Consider the following 21,281-nt stretch of genomic DNA (forward strand, 5'->3'; position numbering starts at 1 on the left):
TAATACTCAATGCCAGTTCTGACTGTTTGTTTCCATACATTATTAGTGATTCTAAATAACTGATTGAATAATGGAAGTAATTCATCTTGTTTGACTGACAGTAGTTTGGCTTCAGTCGGGGTCATTTTGTACATTTTATTTGATCTTGTTTTGATGTCAGAAGGTTGTGGAAGTTTTAAACGAGCTGTTTTTTCAACTTGGTTTCATTAATTGCACTTTTTAGAAGTTTTGAGTTCTGAAACTTACTGTACAGCTCTTATCTCAAAAGATCAATGGAAAAAATAGGACCCCTTTATTGCCAGTTTTCCATCATTCCCACATGCTCCCATTAATTAATTCATCATTATTTACATCCTCATTAAGAATGAAATTGATTTAATTTCCTTGAAATATTTTAAGAATGGCTTTTTGTTGTTTATATGTTACATATATGTACATTTACTTTTATAAGAACATTAGTAACATATTATTTGGTGCTGATCATGTGTATTGTGAATAAGGAATAAATGAAAATGTATTATTAATTGACATTTGAAATATCTGTTCTTTCAGTTGGATTAGACATTTTTTACACTTCATTTTTATTTATTTTTAAAAAGGACTCGTTAACTACTTTATTTGAGAGAGAATAATTTATTGTCAATATATACAATTTACAATAAATTAAATGTAAATGTACAATAAAATACAAAAAAAAATCGCTTGTCCTGTAAACAATGGTTAGTAAAACTTTAGCACACACCGTTAAAATGGTTTTTGGGTGGACTATTCCTTTAAGGTGACTAAATATTCACTTTTTTGCTGGCTTCTTGGCACTGCCCTTGGCTCCACCTCCTTTACTTCCTTTATCATCTGCTTTCTCCCCCCCTCCTTTTTTACCTTTCCCTCCATCTGATGCCTCTTTCTTTGATGCTCCTTTTCCCCCTTTCTCTCCCTTTTCTCCTTTCTCTCCCTTGTTCTTTGTGGATTCACCCTTGTCTTCTCCCTTCCCTTCTTTCCCCTCTTTCGCACCCTTGCTTTCGTGGTCTTTTTTGCCGTCTTTTTCCTTTTTGCCTTTCTTTTCTTTATCAACCTTACCCGCGACGGTCGGCACCTCCTCCTTCTCTGCTGGCTTTGCCACTAAATCAAACAAAGAGAGAGAGAGAGAGAGAGAGAGAGAGAGAGAGAGAGAGAGAGAGAGGGATTAGTTTAACCAGTGATGTGGAAATGTTCAAATTGATTGCAGTCCCTAAAAATGCTATGAAAGGGAGGATTATTACAGTCAAAATTACTTTCAGTAAAGTCGCTTCTACTTGGTAATTGAGATCATGAAGAATCAGCAAGAAAACTTTGCACAACTTAATTCAGGTTGCATTAAGAACATTAACATTCTAACTATGTAGCCTACAGTATCTAAAACACAGTAAGGCACATACAAGTCACGTAAGTCTGTGGGACCAACATAAATCACATGGAAAAATGACATTCTGCTTCCGAATGTTCATGTACCCTGAAATGGCCCCCCTTCTGCCGAATTACTGACAAATGGCATCCCCTATCACATACTTTTGCATCAAAACCTTTCCCTGTGGTGCTACTGAAAGCTTGTTGCCCTAGCAGCCCCGCGGAAGTAAAGGAATTGCAATGTTTAAAATGAAAGTACATCATTTAAATCTAAACATACAACTCGCTTTTGGCGCCACACTGTGGACATTTTACCCACAAACTGGTCAACAACACTTCCAGCTTCGGCCACTGGGGGCAGTGATTTGAATTTCGCTAAGCACAGACCGATTTCCGCTGAAGAACTTTCGACCTATACTTTAGCTGAATTCACAGCGTGATCTGATTGATGGGATGGATTTTACAGCAGAAATGTGCAGCTTGTAAATTTGTTAATATTTTCATTGAAAACTGTGTGTTATTTGAGCTGTAAATCATTTAGCAGTGGGATTACTGTACTGTGCGAATGAACTTCTGGTTAGAATTACTGTTCGTGTATTTTCTCTATGTAAACTGTCCCTGGTATCCTTGTATTATGCAACATTTTGGGTTTGCCAGTATTACATAGTCATGACAGAACAATTTATATTGGATGATTGCAACTTTGCAGAGACAATATAAGTAAGCACGTTTATTAAACTAATGTTTCATTTTAAAGTGAAATATTTGAGTCATGGATAGACTTTTGAAGCTGTGTGTATTTTGATGTTTATTCCAGTGCAATGTTTTCTCCCGCTTCCAGTAATGTAAACACAATTTTTACAAAATGAGGGATGAGTAAAAGTATTGTCAGTGGCCAACGACAGCATGCAAGTCGATGGAGCTATATCGAATTGTATTGAACCCGGTGCATTCTTGTTACGATCCCCTGTTGTCTGCCCTATGTTCTCTGTCTCACTAGTCACGTTCATGTCACGTTTCCTTGTTGTCTGCTCCGTGTTTTCCGTTTCACCCGTCACCGATCCCGTTCCATGTCACGTTTTCCCTGCTGTCCGCCCTGAGTCTCACTGTCCGTGTGTTTAACTGCACTTCCCACAATTCTCAGATCACACTCCCAGCCCTGATCACTGTGTTATTGTCCGCACCTGTCGGTTATTTTGTCATTACCTTGTCTGTTTATTTAAACCCCGCTTTCTCCCCTTCCCGTTGTCGTTCGTTGATGTTCCATGTCTCCGCTCATGTATGGTTTGACTCTCACTTCGTGTTCCCTGCCTGTCTGTCAGCCCGCTCAAGGTTACCCTGTTATCTGTCCGTCCGAGGTTACCCTGTCGTTCTCCGCCCTCCATATCCTCTAGTATTTAGTTTGCCTTTTTCCCATCGAGGACTTTCTTTTGTTCCTGTGTTTTGTTTATTCTGTTTTGTTACAATAAAAGCGGCATTTGGATCCACACCCCCGTCTGCCTTCTCCTGCTTCCACACATCATAACAATTCTGATATAGAAATACTGCGAATTCAATACAAGTTAAACTCAATCAACAGCATTTGTAGCATAATGTTAATCACCACAAATATTTATTAAAACTGTGTGAGTCAACGGAATGAATGGGGCCAATTGTTTGGAGGGTTTAAAGGCAAAAATGTGAAGCTTATAATTTTATAAAAGTACTTACATACATTTTTCGGTTTAAACTCATGTATTATTTGAACTGTAAAGTTGTTTTCATTTTAATTATGCTCATTTTAGGGTTTTAGTGTTACGTCGTCATGGCAACGAAGTTGTAAAATTGGATATGAAGTTACACAGACAAAGTAAGATATTTTATCACTCTAAAATCATCTTAACACACATATTGTTTATGTCTTGTTGTTATACTTTGAAACTGAGTATTTTAACATTTAAGGATTGGCCCCCATTCACTTCCACTGTAACCCAGATTTTTTATATATAACCAATTTATTTATAGGTAATCAACATTATGCCACAAATGCTGTCAATTGAGCATAACGTCTATAGAACGTGGAATATTAATTTTAGTATCATATACAGTATGTGCATATAAAAAAAATGTAATAAATAACTTAAAATGAGTTAAAACTTATGCGTTACATTTTGACAGCCGAAAACTCTAAATGAAGTGACAACCTGCTCCAGTTTTGAACATAACACAAAAAATTATCAAATATTTCATAATGTAAAACAGAATGTAATGTCTCTCTTTAGCGTAGGCCCCGTCCGGCGGTCCAAGGGAGTTGTACCCGGAACCGTCATGTCCTGCCGGAGATAGGAGGCAGGGGCGAGGAGCCTACCCCCGTGTGGGACAGGGCTCAACTGGTGGTGGTGGGGTGGTGGAGGTTGCCGTGTTAGCACACTGAAACAGCATTGTGATAGATTGTGAGCGGACTTACAAAGCAATGGCTTATATGCGATTGGCTAGGAGTTACCCAGCTAATGGTGCGATGATGTACAGCTGCTAGTCTTCCCGCTGGGGGTGGGGGGCGGGGGGCATGTAAACATGTACTTGTTGTATATGTAGTCTTCTTTATTAGGAGAGTAGTGAACAATTCTCCTTTCTATCTAAAACCAAACCCCACTTCCCCTCTCCTGATGCAGACTCGCCAATATATCGAACACGCTGAAGACAGACTGATAGAGGTGTTTAAAAAAGGACTCAGAATAGAGCAGACAGCATTATGGTATCAGTTAATTGGTTTCATATTGATCAGCTGGCTGAGTGCAGCCCTGTACGACACACATTTCCTCTTCATTGAGCTCTGACTTCACTTTGCCCAATCTGAAACGTTAGCAAAAAATGTAAAAACAATTTAATAATTACCACTCAAATCCTCATTCTTTCACTGTAAAAAAAACAACAACAACTTATATGTTCAGCTTTCAATGCATAACTGTAAAGTTTCAGTGGAAGTATTTTGAGGTAAGGCCCAGATTTGAACACAGCTTTGAATACAAGCAAACATGTGTTTACAGAGATAGACAGTCTAAGAGCAGGGACAGAGTTGAGATAGTCTGAATCGTTGTGGGACTGCTCTGAATTCCATCTAACATTTTTATGGGAAAATGTTCCAACTGTAATATTTTCCCTCCCTTGCATTTACCCTATGAACACAATCTCAGTGCATTCCTCCTCTGAGGGGCCATTCTTCCCTGATGATTTATACTGCCACATATACACGCACATGCTGCTTTTGAAAGAATAATATCTGTGTAATGTTTAATAACAGGCATATATAATTGGACCAGAGATGATAATATCCTCATGTTTTACTCAAGGACAGTGTGACCCAAAATATGAGAATATCACCGATCTGTTAAAAGTAACAACATGATCTCATAAGTATTTGTAGGTATTCATATGTGTGTTTTCTTTCACACATCTTGATTTAATGTTTTGATAGACACATATACAATATTAACATATAGACTTCATATAAGACAAATGACTTTATGGAAATGTTACTAATCCTTTGATGGTTGTAGAATAATTAATTCATGGATAGATTTATTTGTAAGAAATCAGATTAATTCATGCTTAACGGCATCAGTTTTTTAACGCAGTTACGTATTTACCTTTGAAAGCTGTTCTGTGTGATTTCATCAGTGGAAAATGTATGGATCTTTGGTGATTATTAAATTCAGCCATGCAAAGTGTGCCTTAAACAAGACTTAATTTTTTTTTTCATCCCATTTGGAGCTCATCTATAAATGAATTTGCCATTAAAACGGTCTTTCTCAGGCAAAGTTTTTCCATCATTTACAAATAAACGTAAGCGCAGCGTAGTTCTAGCGGGAAGACTAGCAGCTGTACATCATCGCACCATTAGCTGGGTAAGTCCCTGCCAATCGCATGTAAGCCATTGCATTATAAGTCCGCTCACAATCTTTCACATTACTGTTTCAGTGTGCTAACATGGCAACCTCCACCACCCCACCACCACCAGTTGAGCCCAGGGGCGGGTGGTATGCTCCTCGCCCCTGCCTCCTATCTCCGGCAGGATATGATGGTTCCGAGTACAACTCCCTCGGACCGCCAGACGGGGCCTAGGCCAAAGAGAGATACATTACTTTTCTGTTTTACATTCATCAAATAAATGGCATCTTAAACCTCACACAAGCCTGCGTGTCTTCCCGATAGAAATGAGAGTCCCGCTGTGGGATTGAGATTGATTTGTGAATTTGTTTCATCACACGTGTCTTTGCATGTACACTGTAAAAAATAAAAGTATTTTTACAGGGAAAATTCAGTTTAATTTAATATTCATTTCCATTTTTCAATAAAAGTGTGAAATTCTCCTAAATTACATTTATTCACACCAAATTTACATTTCCTCTGTTACTGACAAAAACAGGCATTCTCCCTTAAATAAAGGTAAACATCATGTTTTTCACATGTGAAAATGTCATTTTAACCAGAGATGTCTCTATTTCTTCCAGTGTAAAAAAAAAAAAAAAAAAAGTTTTTACAGAGAAAATAGTATAATTGAACATTAATGGTGTCAGCTTTCTGAAGGTCAGCTTTCTCAGTGGAAAAATAGCATCCATGCAGGAGCATTTCTTCCTATTTTGCGGTAGCCGGTGTGCAAGAGTCGATCACTATAGAACCCGCAATGTCCTCTGCCAATTTAAACAGCACCCATTGTGTAATTAATCAGTCTGTTGTGTCTCTCAGCTGTGATGAGCTGTAATGCTTAAGTTGTTAGTTTAAAGCTATTTCCTAGGTTTAGTAGTAGTAATACGAGCGAGCACGAAGAGCTGTTCCTTGTAAACACTGGCTGATGGATTCACTTCATGTCACCTAACTGGCTCATATTACATACAAAAATGATCTTTGGCCACCACCTGCTGGCTAACAATTGTAATGTAAAAAAAAAAACACAAACAGAAGCTCTTAACGGACCTGTTATACTTTAGAACCGCATGAACACAAGCGAGTGATACACACACAGTGAAGTGCCAGAGTGCTGATGGAACATCTCTCGTCCAATCAGATTCGAGGACCGGAACTGTTGTATATTTATATATATATATACACACTGTAAAAAACTATATATTAGTATTTTGATATAATTAGAAAACAAGTATCACTGGGCTTAAAACATACTACTACAATCAGAAAAAAGAAAAAGAATAAAACACCAGTGCTATTTTAATCAAAATCCTTGTGCTTCATAAGCAATACGCCATGCTTCTCTTTGATCATAAATCACACAATCAGACTACTCTTCTCCGACTGATATTAAAATCACATTTTCACGGGTGACCTAATTAATCCAGATGCAGCCACAGTGGAAACCGACTGGCATTATTTGCATAGCTGTCTGTGAAATATGCACGTGCCCACAGAATAGAGCTACAAGTGCGTAATACATCTAGGAACACAAGAAACCTGGAATTCGAACAGCGCCTGTTGAGGGACACTTCCTGTGCTAAATGGTCTCCCTAGAATCTGGGAGAGTCTCATTAGAATGTCTTTAGCTCTAATGATGAATATAATTAACTCGGGGCTTGATTGGCTAAGCTCTAGCCTCAGCGGGTCTGTTTGTTTCAAATGCACCATGTTATCTTTGGCAAAGTGCGTGCATGCAATTCTCTATGCCTCATTCATGTGTGTAAATTATTGTCAATGAGTTCCGTATGTCGTTCCATGTCATGCTGTAAAAATGTTTTTTTGTGGCCATCTATTTACAGTTTTTCAAACAATGCTTTATCAACCATGATACTCTTGAAATAATGAGACTATAAATATTCCTCTCCTCGACAGCTGGCCCATACTTTAACAATGCAACAGTGGAGTCGCTTAGAAGGGACGAGGAAATGTTTGACCTCATGTGCCTTGATCCTGTGTAATGTAGCCTATGAATGTATTTAATAAAGCCTATGCAACACAAGGATTTTAGACAAGTCTTAGCTTGGAGTCCATTGATGTACTAGTGCACTCCTAAAAGTAAACACAGTTAACTTTTAGCACATATCTGCATTAAGCACATCACAGCAAGTTTGAATATGCAAAATCGCAGAATGAGAGAATTGAGAGCATTGGCGGAGGGGATAATGTGTGAATAGCAAAGACTTATGAACCATATGAACTACTAGTATGCTACTTTAAGGTTCATAGGTCACTCTATGCTTTCACATGTAAAATAGCAGTGTGAACATTCTGTTGTGTCCTGTGTGTTGGGGTGCTCAATTGTTAAAAAGATAAGAGAGTTAATCATGCTAGGAGAGAAGAAGATCTGAGTTGTACAGGTTTATTACACAGCTCTCTGGAACACTCGATTCTGATTGGTCAATGGCGCCATCTAGCAATCTGATATTTCTGAGTGACAACAGCATCAGACCTCAATAATCAATCATTTCAACTAAAATAAATGTTTCATGTGCATTTATTTATTTATTTGGCTAGTGGTCTTTTAATGAGCTGGATAATGAGAAGTTACTTGTTTTTGGATTTATAAAATTGTCAGTTCTCGTATTCAGCACATGGAATGGTTATAACTGGACAGGACAGGCAGTAAAAACACAGGAAGTGCAGATGAGAGTTAGAGTGTGTCATAATGAGAAGGTAGATGTTCATTAATGACAAAATTAACACCAATAGAACTGAGCCGGAGGTGGATTTCTGCTGTTCAGTGATTTATTTCTTCTCACATAATTCCATAATTTAGATGCAAATCAATATTTTTAGTCCATGTATTTATTTATCTGGTTAGAAGCCAATAAATAAGTGGGATAATGCACACTCAGGCAGTTGTTATCACAAAATAAACCCCTTCAGGGTGATACAAGTCCTCTCCGCTTATCCTCTCCGGTCCTGAACTGTCAGCGTTTATTTTGCGAAAACAATCGGATGACTGTATATTATCCATTATGTAATATGGCTGAGTATTTTCATTAAAAGGAGTGTTATTTTACTACCTGCCTTGTTTGCTATGTCCACCGAGGTTCTTATTGAGACCTAGAGCAAATCTCTACAGCAAATTCAACACATTCCTAATGGATTCTTGTTATGTTCAGCAAAATCAAGTTATACAGAATTGAAACGAAATGGAGAAGAGAGTAAGTCGTGACAGAAATTGCATGTTTGGTTGAACTCTTGCATTGAAGCATTGATAAATAGTACACAAAAACACTTTCCCTTTTTTTTAAAGTGTTTATTCAGTTTGAAACAGGCATAGGCAGACACACAGAATGTAGAAAGTTTCACAGACAGAGAAAGATAACAGAGAAAAAGTGCAGATCTGTGCTTTTTACTCATTCACAACTTTATATTTTCTAAGATGCATCCTTTTGGGCGGATTTACTAACATATACTTGAACACCTGCAGACAGCAGATTCTAATCACAAGCAGAATCGCAGTCTCAAAAACACAGCGGGCAATACATTTCACCAGCTTTATCATAAAGAGTCTTGAAAGTCTTCACGTATTTACTCTAAGTCATGAGCTCTCAACTTGTAGGTTGTGTCCAAGAATAGTTCTAATGGACAGCAGTGGAAAAACAATGCTTGATGCAAATATTAAAAAAAGAATGAATCATATAATCGTGCATAGTTAAAATATCAAATATAAATAGACTCATCAACTTTTTAAATAAAGGAGAAAATGCTTCCCATATCTTTTATTATTCTCAAGCTAACCAAATTAGGCACATACCAACATGGACAGGCATTGCCTCATCCTTGAAAGTCATGATCAAAACTATGCAAGGTAAAAGAAAATACGACTACATTAAATAAGGGTTCACATGTTAATTGCTCTTTTGCTCTTGTTTTGCATTTATAAAATTGTCAGTTCTCGTATTCAGCCCATGGAATGGTAATAATTGGACAGGCAGTAAAAACACAGGAAGTGCAGATGAGCGTTAGAGTGTGTCGGTCTAAGAGAACGTATTTGATGGTTCATCTTCCTCCCTGCCCACAGGAAGTTGTCCGCTCCCACGAGCCTGAACCTAATCAGAGACTGTCTGCAGTGCAGAGGTTTCCGCAAGAGCTGAGTAAATGCACAAAAGATATGAAGAGAGAGAAGACAGATAAGCAGAACAAAAAGATCAATAGCATTGGGAAAAGACAGATCATAGCTGACACTGCTGCAGAAACAAAAGACAAATTGGAAGATATAAGATCAGGTGAAAGGAAAAATTCCCATTTGTTGAATGTAACCTATAACATAACCAGATTGATTATTGTTCTCTTTGGTTAGATACATGAATCTTGTTAGTCTTCAGGAGGGATGGGTGATACCACTTTTTTTTTTTTTCCGATCCGATACCAATATTTTCAAGTCCAATATCATCGATACCAATACTTCTGATATATTTTTTTTTTACAATTACTTTGGATAAAATGGGCAATTTAAAATAATATTTTTAGTCATTATTCAAGTCATTATTATTTTTTTATTTAATTTTTTTTTTGACTAAACAGAAAATGATTAGACTTCTGTTTTGTTTACCCTTACAAAAATTAACCATTTCACTACAGTAATACAGTATATTTTAACCATGGTATTTAGTTCAACACTAGTAACTTTTAATTAACTTTTAATTAATAGTTGTCATTATTGTTCATTTTATTATGCTACTATAATAATATTATTATTATAACTAATAAACTAATTCATGATATGCAATAAACTGTTAAGCATTAATATTAGTGTAGTAATGTTTACCTTAACACTTTATTTTGTATTACCATATATAGCTTTTTTATTTATTTGTGTAATATTATGTGCTTTTCTGTGTAGAGTGAAATTATTTTCCTACTTAGAAATATAAATGATTTGATATCATGAGAAAATGCACCAAGAACAGCAGTAAAGGGCAAAAAAAAGAAATAAATAGCATCAAAAACTATCAGGGGTGCAATAACATGCAGTATTTTCACAAAGTTTATCTGCATAAATTATATTTAAATGTATATTCATATATTTACATTTAGCAGGGAAATAAATACATTTGCAGTGCAAATGATCGTTTCTCCAGGGATGCTTGTGCATCAGAAGCTGGAAATGTCCCGCCCCTTACTGAAACGGAAATATGATTGGTTAGCAAATATCCAATCCGTCGTCTGAAAAGGTTCTGATTGGTGGATCAGCTCAGTCTGACTGTCTGTCTTGCCAGTGCATCTTAAGTACATCTCTGAGCGTGTTTGGAGAGAATCTCTGTTCATTTTTTTTTTAAATAGTAATAATAAAACACAATTCACTCAATGGTGCTGCGGCATCGCGTTATTAGATTGAAAAAGTTCCGGGTCAAATGCTCGTTGTTCTGGCGTCCACACGTGTCATGTTATTTAATGTGGGCATACGCAAAATCCTAAAACTGATAGGAGGACATACGACGTATATATATATATATATACCCTAGACTACACACCAGAAGCTGTTTCTCCGATTTTCTATCATTACCTCTACAATGCACTGATCTCTTTTGTTTGAACGGCGCAAGCGTTTGTCTGTTTGTGTCGTTCAGCATTTATGAATGTTAAGATGAGCGGAAGAACAGTTCCCATCCTGCACAAGTATTTGCTAATAGGGCCTATACCCTAATCCTTTTTATTTCACTTGAAGCTTATGATTATTGTTCATGATAACCAAATAATAATACCCCTAGTTAAAAATATATATATATATATAATTTAGAATCGATATTTTCGATACAACATCAGTATCGGAAGTATCGATAATTTTTGGAAAGATCCGCCCATCCCTAGTCTTCAGAACAGTTTAGAACAGCTGTTCAAGTACAAAACATTGTGTTACAGAGAATCTATCTGGATATTATCTGGTATATTTAAGTGACATCTCATCTGAAGAATCATCATTAAAATTAAAATCTTATGAATTTCAGATTTGGGTGTTTCTGCAACTACGGGCACTTTTAAGTCCCAGCAGTGAAATTTTAGATTTATGTTAAAATTTGTCATTTGATGTTTCATAAATATATTCACAGTGCCATTACACACCTTGTAAAATATAATTACTGATTAATGTGATTAAATATAATATTATGAAGCATTTATAGCTCAAAACACCATTTTTGTTAATGTCCCACACCTGTGGTCTCAATGTTGAGATACATAAAATAAGCTAATTTAATTACAATTTGACATTATTTCAAATGGAATTGTTTAATGTACAGATTCATTTACAGCATCTTAAAATTCTTTGTATTATTTACTGATCATTTTTATGATTTTTTTAACTAAATGTGCCTGTCCCACACTTTTGAGTCCTTACCGCAACAATGAAAAAAAGCTTTTATTATGAAATTTTATCGAACACAAACAAGTCTAGTTTCTATGGAAACAGAAATTATCACTTGAGCACACTGCTGACAGACTAGGCCACCACACTACCTCACTCACAAGATACCAAAAAAATAAGGTAAACATCATCTTTTCTGCTCTAGTATTTATTGTGCGTCCTTACCATTCAGCTTAATAATTGTGTATTTTGAACTACATTTTAAAAATAATTTATTTTACTGTTGAATTCATGTATATTAAGATGCTAAGAGTAAAAACGAATGTGGTAGGCCTTGCTAACTGCCAATTAGCTAAAATATTAGCAAAAATGTCATTTCCGCAACATGTCTTTACCGCAGCAAATTTAGGTGTTGCGGTAAAGACCTTGTGTTGCGGTAGAGACAAATTCAAGGTTCAAGATGTGTATGACTTTAATTTTCTTTTTCTGCAGAACACAAACTAAAAAAGATTTTCATTGTTATGTAGGTCAGTTCAATGTAAGTGAATGGTGGCCAGACCTTTAAAGCTCCTAAAGCACATAAATGCAGCATTAGATGAATCTATAAGACTCCAGTGGTTTCAACCAATGTCTTCTGAACAGATCAAATTGGTTTTTGGGTGAGAACAGACCAAAATATAACTCCTTTTTTTACTATAATTTTGACATTAGCAGTCTTCTTGGCGATCAGCATTTCAAGTTCGATTACACTCCCTATAGCGCCACCTAGGGCTCTGCGCATGCATCAAGCACTAGAAAGTGAAATCAAGCTTGAAATCATGATCAAGAGATTGCAATGGCAAGATATACAGTGAAAATGAGTTACAGTTTGGTTTGTTTTCACCCAAAACCAACTGAATCGCTTCAGAAGACATGGATTTAACCACTGTAGTAGTATGAATATCTGTATGCTCCCTTAATCTGCTTTTTGTAGCTTGAAATGTCTGGCCACCATTCACTTGCATTGAACTGACCTGTAAAGCTGAAATATTCTTCTAAAATCTTTGTTTGCGTTCTGCAGATGAAAGAAAATCCTACACATCTGGGATGGCATGAGGGCGAGTAAATGACGTGCACCAACAATCAAATAAGTTACAATGAGTTTAATGAATTGTTCCATAATTTATACAATTTACTTGTACTTTTGATACTTAAGTAAATTTAATATCAGTTACTTTAATACTTTTACTGAAGTTGTAAGTTGTTCATGAGCTACTTTAACTTTTACTTGAGTCCATTTCCTTGAAGGTAACTTTACTTTTACTCAAGTATGACAAATGGATACTTTATACAACACTGATAACCAGATTTATTGGCGTTTCTCCCAAACAAAATCTCCGCTGAGATTGGTGCCATGTCGTTTTGACACATAACTCGGTGAGTAAAAAGTTGAACCCTTTACTGACAGCCCAGAGTGTCCTGAACTGAGATGAGTCGGTATAAATGTCATTAAATTATGCATAGCGTATAGTGAAGACAAAACTACACAGTCCACGCAGAAGGATGTGGTATTGCACGAGGTTAAATGTAAGTACAATGCAACAACCGGTAAGTACATAATAAGTGAATTGTATCAAATGCTTCAGTACATAGCAGTTAAAGACACCTAATTTAAAGTGGGACCAAAAAAGACAGAATGAAAGAACATTAGTGCAATATTTTTGTTTTTACAGTTTGTAAAGAAAGGCTAAGTTGGTATCTGTAACATTGTATTGGATGAGCCACATGTGTTCATTGATTTTGTTTGTGATTTAATTTATGATTTGCGTTGCTTGATTCGTTTTTTACAATGTTACAATTATGGGTTTTAGGTGAATTGAATGTTTTCTCTCTTTTTTGGTAGAGTGGGTGTAGTTGATCAAAGAAAGAAAGAAAGAAAGAAATTACTTTGCAAATGAGATGCCACATATTCATATAATAATAAACTCTTGAAAGTGATCTGCTTTGCAAAATCAAAATCAAAACCTCCCTCCCAGTTAATGAGGATCTCTTCGATGAAACAATCTCATATAAAAACATGTTACTTGTTACTGAGTCTTGTTAATAAAAAAGACACAAACAAAAGACAAAGACACATAAGATGGCCACAAATGAGACGATAACAGTGAGAGATATCTCAGCCCTAAAATAATGTATGTGGCCCTTACCTGGCGGTACATCTGTGAGCTCATTGAGAGGGGGCACCGTCTCCAGGGTGTTGGCGTACGTTTTGGCTGCCAGTCTTTGTACATTCCGAGCACCAATCTCTTTTTTCGTCCGGGGAATTCGGCAATTGAAGATGCAGCACAATGTTATAACTGTGAAATGAGGCAGAGGGCTTTGAAATCTTTGAAAGTGAAATGTCCTTCACAAGCAGCTGGCAGCAGCTAAAATACCTTTGTTGATGTTGTAAATGGTGTTTTGCTCTGAGGGAATTTCATTAACAGTCACTTGAGTGTTTACTTTGACATCAAAATGCCAAACATTCAAACTGTCCAAAATGAATGCATAAATAGCCATCTTTAAGCTGAAGTGTGTAATTTTTTCATGTTAAAATACTTTCTCATATATCAGTTTAATATGCATAGATACAGTAATACACAGTAACTACACATTTTATTTATATTATGTTTCGGGGAGTGATGGAATACTTGTAACAATGTTAGGTAATCAGGATACAAAATTGTATAACTGTAATCCATTATTATTACATAAAAATCAATTTAATCTTATTACATTTATATAATCGTTATTTAATTTGCCACCACAAGAAGCATTACACCACAGGTATTACCTCAGTGATGTCAAATGCTCATTGACTCACACGTGTCTTGTGACCAATCGCCACAAGCCATATTCACGGTCATGTATTTGTTTGATTAAGATATGATGCCTTTAAGGAGTGGATCAGGACAAGATTTTCAGTAACTTAAAGGCGGTCATGAAATGGTCTTTTTTTTTTTTTTATAGTTTTTTATCCCTTCCCTGAGGTCCATTGATAAAGTTAGTTATCAAAACAGTCATAATTTAGTAATATATGATCATTTCCAACCTGTTTATTTTTTTGCTCTCTGTCTAAATGCTCAGGTTTGGCCCCAGCTCCTCCTTTAAATGTCAATGTAAATGGCCACTGTTCTGATTGGCTAACATCGTGCAGACCCTCAAATACAGCCACATCTGAAATTCAGTCGGCAGAGAATGAACAACCCCACAATATTAAAAAACGACATTTCAGCCTTGACACATAACGCACATCCAACATATTGCATCCGAATATATTAAACTGTTCATCTCAAGCGCAGTCTGGACATGAGAGGCGAGTCAAAAGCAATAGAATCCATTATAATCAATGATGCTGTCTACCATGGAAGTGTCCGTTGCAGTAAACAAATCTTAAGTTCTATATTATGTCAGCACTACTACTGCCAATTACAACACAAATAAATGGTTTAAAAAAGATTGTGTAAAGTGAGTCAATGCGTACAGTGCAGAAAGCCTCAACTGTCACGTCGCATCAGTGGACGTGGCCGGTGTAGACAAGGTTTCAGCACCATAAACTATCAAACATTCATGACATTTAAAATGTTCATGAATGGAACTGTTTACTTATGTTTCTGATCGGGTCTACAAACTGAAGATAGTTTGTAGATAGATAGCACATTGATAGTCCTAAGCACAATGAAGACGCACACATCAAGTTTCCACTATCATCCTGTACTGAGGTGTACATCACCGGAAATGGATCAAAACAGTTAAAGACGTCCATTTAGTGTGTGTTTAAATACACCAACAATTAAAAAAGCACAGATTGGAGAAAGAACAGTATTTTGAGTAGTAACAACAAGTCGGAGTAGCTTAATGTTACCATATGGCTTAAAACTGAGTAGTAATTTGACACATCGTCTTTTTAAAAGCGAGGCCAGAGACAGGACAACAGTCAAAGACGTCTGTGTAGTCCATGTTTATATACTAAATTAATTCAAAATAGTCCAGATGGGTCACATTTGGTGTTTACAAACAGTTAGACCACACAAGGCCACACTGTTTTCCCTGCTCTCTTTCTCTGTGCTTACAACTGAGCCCCAGGCCAGTGGGCGGGGTCAAGAGTGCAATGATGTAAAGTAGGCGTTGATGTAGTTGTCATAGAGGCAGTCATGGATTAATGAGTACCCTTAGTGACATAGGGAAGTCGTGGAAGTAGAGAACAAGGTGTTTTGGCAGCATGGTTTCAATAAATGCTTTTATTGCATTGGGATTAAGTTTTATGTTCTGAGATTTACAGTAGGTCTTTATAGTATATTAAGCAAAATGAGATTCCTAATGACATGACCCCTTTTAATTCCACACAGCAAAATCCCTGCTGTTAAATTAACATGTACTCCTTGGTGTATCCACAAGTCCACTCTTCAAGAGTGTTAAAAACTAACACTGAATAGTGTTGAATCCAATGTTGTGTTGAATGTTGAAATGGCCAAACCGTTAATGAGATCATGTAGATACACTCTCTGAGTGATGATTGATCGTAAGCGATTACACTTGCTGTTATCAAGCAGAATCTACTGAAGGAAAACAAGAGATCAAACCAGCAGACACTACAACAATTAAATCTGTCTTACTGAGATTTACAACAACTGCAAATAAAAATATTGGACAACAATCTCTTAATATGTGTGAGGATGATTAAGAAATGTGGATTATTTTATTTTTCATAGGTGTACAAAAATTCGTTTTAAGAGAGGTTTGTGTCTATTTTGTGTTGCTGATGTCATTGTTTCATATGAAGTCACCATTATAGTGATTAGTGTTTACTTTGGTTAGACATTTGACCTTTGTTTGATCAACCTAAGAGTTCTTTCTAACCAATGCAATATTACACATTATGATAGAGAAAAAAAAGAAGTTGGTTAAGTGCTAATATCTGTTTCTAAGATTAAAGCCAAAATGTTATAAGATCATTTTAAAATTCAGATGGAATATGTTTATAAATATGGGTCAAAGTGAAACTATAGTGACAAGTGGAACAGTTACTGTCAATAATACATACAGACTTCAACATTTCACATACAAAACGCAACAACAGTGATAATTAAAAAAACTAATTTCAGGCTCATGCCGCAATGCATGCTGGGTGCCAATGTTGAGTTCTAAACTATGTGGACACCCACAATGCATTGCGATATGAACCTGAAAATGAGTTTTTTGATTGTCACCGTTGTTGTCTTTTGTATGCTGAGTTTTTATGTCTGTGTGTATCATTATAATCTCACTAGAGATGTGTGAAACCACATATTTTTGCAATGCATGCTGGGTGCCAGTGTTGAGTTCTGAACTATGTGGACACCCACAATGCGTTGCGGTATGAACCAGCAAATGAGTTTGTTGATTGTCACCATTGTTGTTTGAACCTGAAAATTAGTTTGTTGTTGTGTTTTGTATGCTGAGTTTCATTATAAACTCACTAGAAATGTGTGAAACCACATATTTTCTTTTCAATTTGATATCAAGTACTTTTAGGCCAATATCACTGAGTCTTCTAATACATTTCTACAAATTCTTTGGATAAAATTAGTAACTTTTTTATTACTTACATTTTTTTATATATTTATGGTCCTAAACAGAAAATTATTAGGCTGCTTTGTTTACCATTTAAAAAATAGTAATGATAAACCACATATAAAACAAAAAAATGAACCATAGATATTACTGTATGGTTACTATTATTAAAACCAAGTTACCATATGGATACTACAATAATGCTGTAGTAAAACCATGGTTAATTTTATCAAAACCTTGCTTAATGTAAAAAAACAAAAACAAAAGAAAAAAACATGGTGACCACAGTCATGGTTACTAATACATTACTACATTAAAGCCATTGTAAGTTTTCATAAGGGTATCATTTATTAACGAGGATTACAGATCATTATCAATGCTTTAATAAATCTGAATTTAAAAAAGCCTATAAAAATAGTCAAACAAGCCCATTATGATACATGTCACGTCTAGGTTTGTCATTAGTGTTAATAACTTCAGGTACGGCTTTTCTGTCATTACCTCAGGAAAGCACTGCTCCCTCTTTGAATGAGCACTGTGACTGAAAGGGTGAGCGCTGTCTGACTGCTAGTGTGTTTTAGCATTTTTGTGCGTCAAGATGAGTGGAAGAGGGAGTTGCATGGTGCCATGTGAGGGTCGTAATCGGAGAAACAACATCCGAATTGTTGGAATTCCTGAGCATGAGGAAGGACGAGATATGGTGAATTTCATAGACAAGCTCTTCACGAGTTTGCACAACATAACAGGCCATAAGCAGGAAATCAAGCGAGCTCACAGATCCGCTGAGAGTGATGATAAAGATTTTACTTGGCCCCCAAGTGAGCTTGACTCGCTGAGCATATACTGTCTGAGGAAGCAAAGTGCCATTTTGTTTCTTTTTGTGTAGCGGCTGGAGTTTGTTTTGTGTAGTAACACTCCTTCAAGTATCTCTTGCATCAACGGAGGATCACATTTGCACTGATGTTTCCAGCCAAATTGAGAATAGATACTAAGGATGGCTGAGAAATATTTACATGCCCTCAACAAGCAATGTCTTTCATAAAATCAATGGACTGAGGACGTCATGGTGCATTTCTCATCTTTTTGTGCTGGATCCGCCTAGCGGCTGGAGTTTTGTGGAATAACACTCGTTCGGGCAGTTGTGGATGAATCTACTTATTCTTTGAACTCATCTCCTATTGGCTGGAGTTTGTTTTGTGGGGTATTTTTTTTGCAGGACATTGGAAGGATTGGGTCATCTGCTGCACTTATGAAACACCTGTCTCACTTATCATTCATTTGACTGCCTGAGGAAACTGAACGTTGTTATTTTTTATATTTGTCCTGGTTCTGCTAGCGGCTGGAGATTGTTTTGTGGAGGAACACACCTTTGATACAGTTTTGTGAATGAATCTACATGTTCTTTGTGTTTATTCTGCTTATTGGCTGGAGTTTGTTTTATAGATTATCTTCTGTTATGTAATTCTGTCTCACAAAATTTGTATAGAAGTACCAGACTTGAGCAATCTGAAGGCAAATTTGCCACAGGGACTCTCATAGGCGTACATGGACTCTTTGTGTTTATCGTTTTTCTTTTTGTTTGGTTCGAGGGAAGTTCGAGGTTTGATTTTTGAAATAATTTTAGAATGTGGTCTTTATAATCGTATTTTTAACACACAATAAATTTTTTCTATTTTGTCAAAATGTAAAATGCTAATATGAGTGGATTATCTCTCTCCACGTGGAATGTGAATGGGTTGGGGCACTCCATAAAATGAAGAAAGGTTATTTATTTTCTTAAAAGTAATAAATATGATATAGTGTTTCTTCAAGAAATGCATCTTTCCCCGCAGGAAGCTGGAAAATATGGGAAGATATGGGGTGGACATATTTTCTTTTGTTCTGGCTCAAGTAAGAGCAGGGGAGTCAGTACACTGATAAGTAAACATCTACAATTCAAATGTCTCAAACTCAGTAAAGATAAATTAGGGAGAGTCGTTATTGTTTTGGCAGAAAGTTAGGGGCAAATGTTGATTTTGGCTAACATTTACGCACCTAACGTTGATGAGCAGGGCTTTTTTATAGATCTTAAAGTCCCTCGTTTCATCTGTTGTTGATTGCTCAATTGGAAACATCTTAGTGTCAGATCACACTCTGGTGAGTTTAGAGGTATTGCCACATCATATAGTTGGCACTTTAATGTATCCCTTTTGCAAAATCCTGATTTTCAACAAATAATAAAGGCTGAAATCAATGTTTATATGGAGACCAACTGGTCCTCAGTATCCTCTGTGGGCATGGCATGGGAGGCACTTAAGGCGGTTCTTAGGGGTTGGATCATACAGTATGCTTCATTCATCAAACAATCCAAAGCACAAGAACTCATGGAGTTGGAAGGAAATATTAAAAGTGCAGAGGCAGAACTGAAGTGCCGAATGTCATCTGATGGCCTCAGAGAATTGACCCGATTGAAATATAGATACGGTGCTATTTTGTCGCAGAAGGTTTAGATTTGGCTATTCAGGGAAAGACAGTCATACTTCGAGTCAGTTTATTGTGCAGAGTGATGAGATGCATTTTAAATAATTTCAAAAATCTTCATTGGTCAAAAAAATTTACTTTATCACAAAACCCCAAATTTCACTGTTTTTTGGCCCTGGCACAAAATGAGCAGCTAACATCATTTCACTAATCATATCAGCAGCACTTGGGATATTGTGAAAGAGTACTACTCAGGTGAAATCATTCTGATTTCATTCTGATTGGATTATAAGAGCAGACTGATTGCTATAAAAGGACTTTTCTCCAAGAAAAACATCAAGGACAGACTGAAATTCTACAGTAAGTATAAGGATTGGACAGCAGAGGACTGGTGCAAAGTTATTTTCTCTGATGAAGCCCCCTTCCGACTGTTTGGGACATCTGGAAAATCGATAGTCCAGAGAAGAAAAGGTGAACGCTACCATGAGTCCTGTGTCGTGCCAACAGTGAAGCATCCTGAGACCATCCATGTGTGGGGTTGCTTTTCATCTAAGGGATGAAGTGGGCTCTCTCACAATTCTGCCCCAAAACACTGCCATAAATAAAGAATGGTATCAAAACGTCCTGCAAGAGCAACTTCTCCCAATGATCCAGAAGCAATTTGGTGATGATCCAGGCATTTTCCAGCATGATGGAGCACCATGTCACAAGGCAAGAGTAATATGAAGTGGCTCGGAGATCATTACTGAATTATTGAAATTTTGGATCCGTGGCCAGGCAACTCCCCGGATCTTAATCCCATAGAGAACCTGTGGTCAATCCTCAAAAGGCGAGTGGACAAGCAGAAGCCCACAAATTGTGATCAACTCCGAGCACTAATAAGGCAAGAATGGATCGCCATTATGAAGAACAAGAGTCAACACTGTAAATATTGACTCTTTGCATGTATTGAATGTTTTTGCCAATAAAAGCCTATAAAACTTATGAACTGCTTATCATTGTTTTCCAGTATACCATAAAAACATGTAAAAAGAATTATCTACAAATACTGAAGCAGCAAACTTTGCAAAACACAAAATTTATGTCACTGCCAATACTTTTGGCCACGGCTGTACATAAAACAGAGAGAGTCTTTTTCTACCATTCCCTCAATGAAATCTGATGGTGGTGAAATATTTACCTTGGCCATTGATATTAATAATTATTTTAAAGAATTGTATCTTGATCTCTATAGTTTCACATCTTTGTCAAATTCTCTTGATTCTAAGATAACCTTGGAGGAGCTTGACAAGGTAATTCAGGCCTTGCCTACTGGCAAGTTTTTTAGATCTTATGCTACACAACTGGCTTCACTTTTGTTAGACGTTTATTCAAAATCAGAATCATCTGCCAACCAAGACACAAGCCCGGATCAGTCTGATTCTTAAAAAGGACTAAGATCCAAGCGAGTGTAAGAGAACTGTCCAATTTCACTGATACAGCTAGACAGTAAAATATTGTGGTTAACCGATTAATTAAAGTTATGACATCTCTTATACATATAGATCAGGTGGGGTTTATCCAGAGCTGCAGCTCTTCTGACAACAATATGCATCTCATCAATATTATG

General features: G+C 36.5%; 1 protein-coding gene across 1 annotated transcript in view; it reads right to left on the bottom strand.

Annotated features, from left to right (window-relative positions):
• Positions 1-790: 790 nt before the first annotated feature.
• LOC127645721 (transmembrane inner ear expressed protein-like) overlaps positions 791-21,281 on the bottom strand; it is a 45,748-nt gene continuing 25,257 nt past the window's right edge. The window contains exons 3-4 of the mRNA XM_052129386.1: positions 13,828-13,977; positions 791-1,119 (exon numbers count right to left, since the gene is read on the bottom strand). Of these exons, the coding sequence (XP_051985346.1) occupies positions 791-1,119; positions 13,828-13,977 (479 nt within the window). The remainder of the gene's footprint in view (positions 1,120-13,827; positions 13,978-21,281) is intronic.

Source organism: Xyrauchen texanus, chromosome 6 (genome assembly GCF_025860055.1).
Source record: "Xyrauchen texanus isolate HMW12.3.18 chromosome 6, RBS_HiC_50CHRs, whole genome shotgun sequence".
Lineage (NCBI taxonomy): Eukaryota > Metazoa > Chordata > Actinopteri > Cypriniformes > Catostomidae > Xyrauchen > Xyrauchen texanus.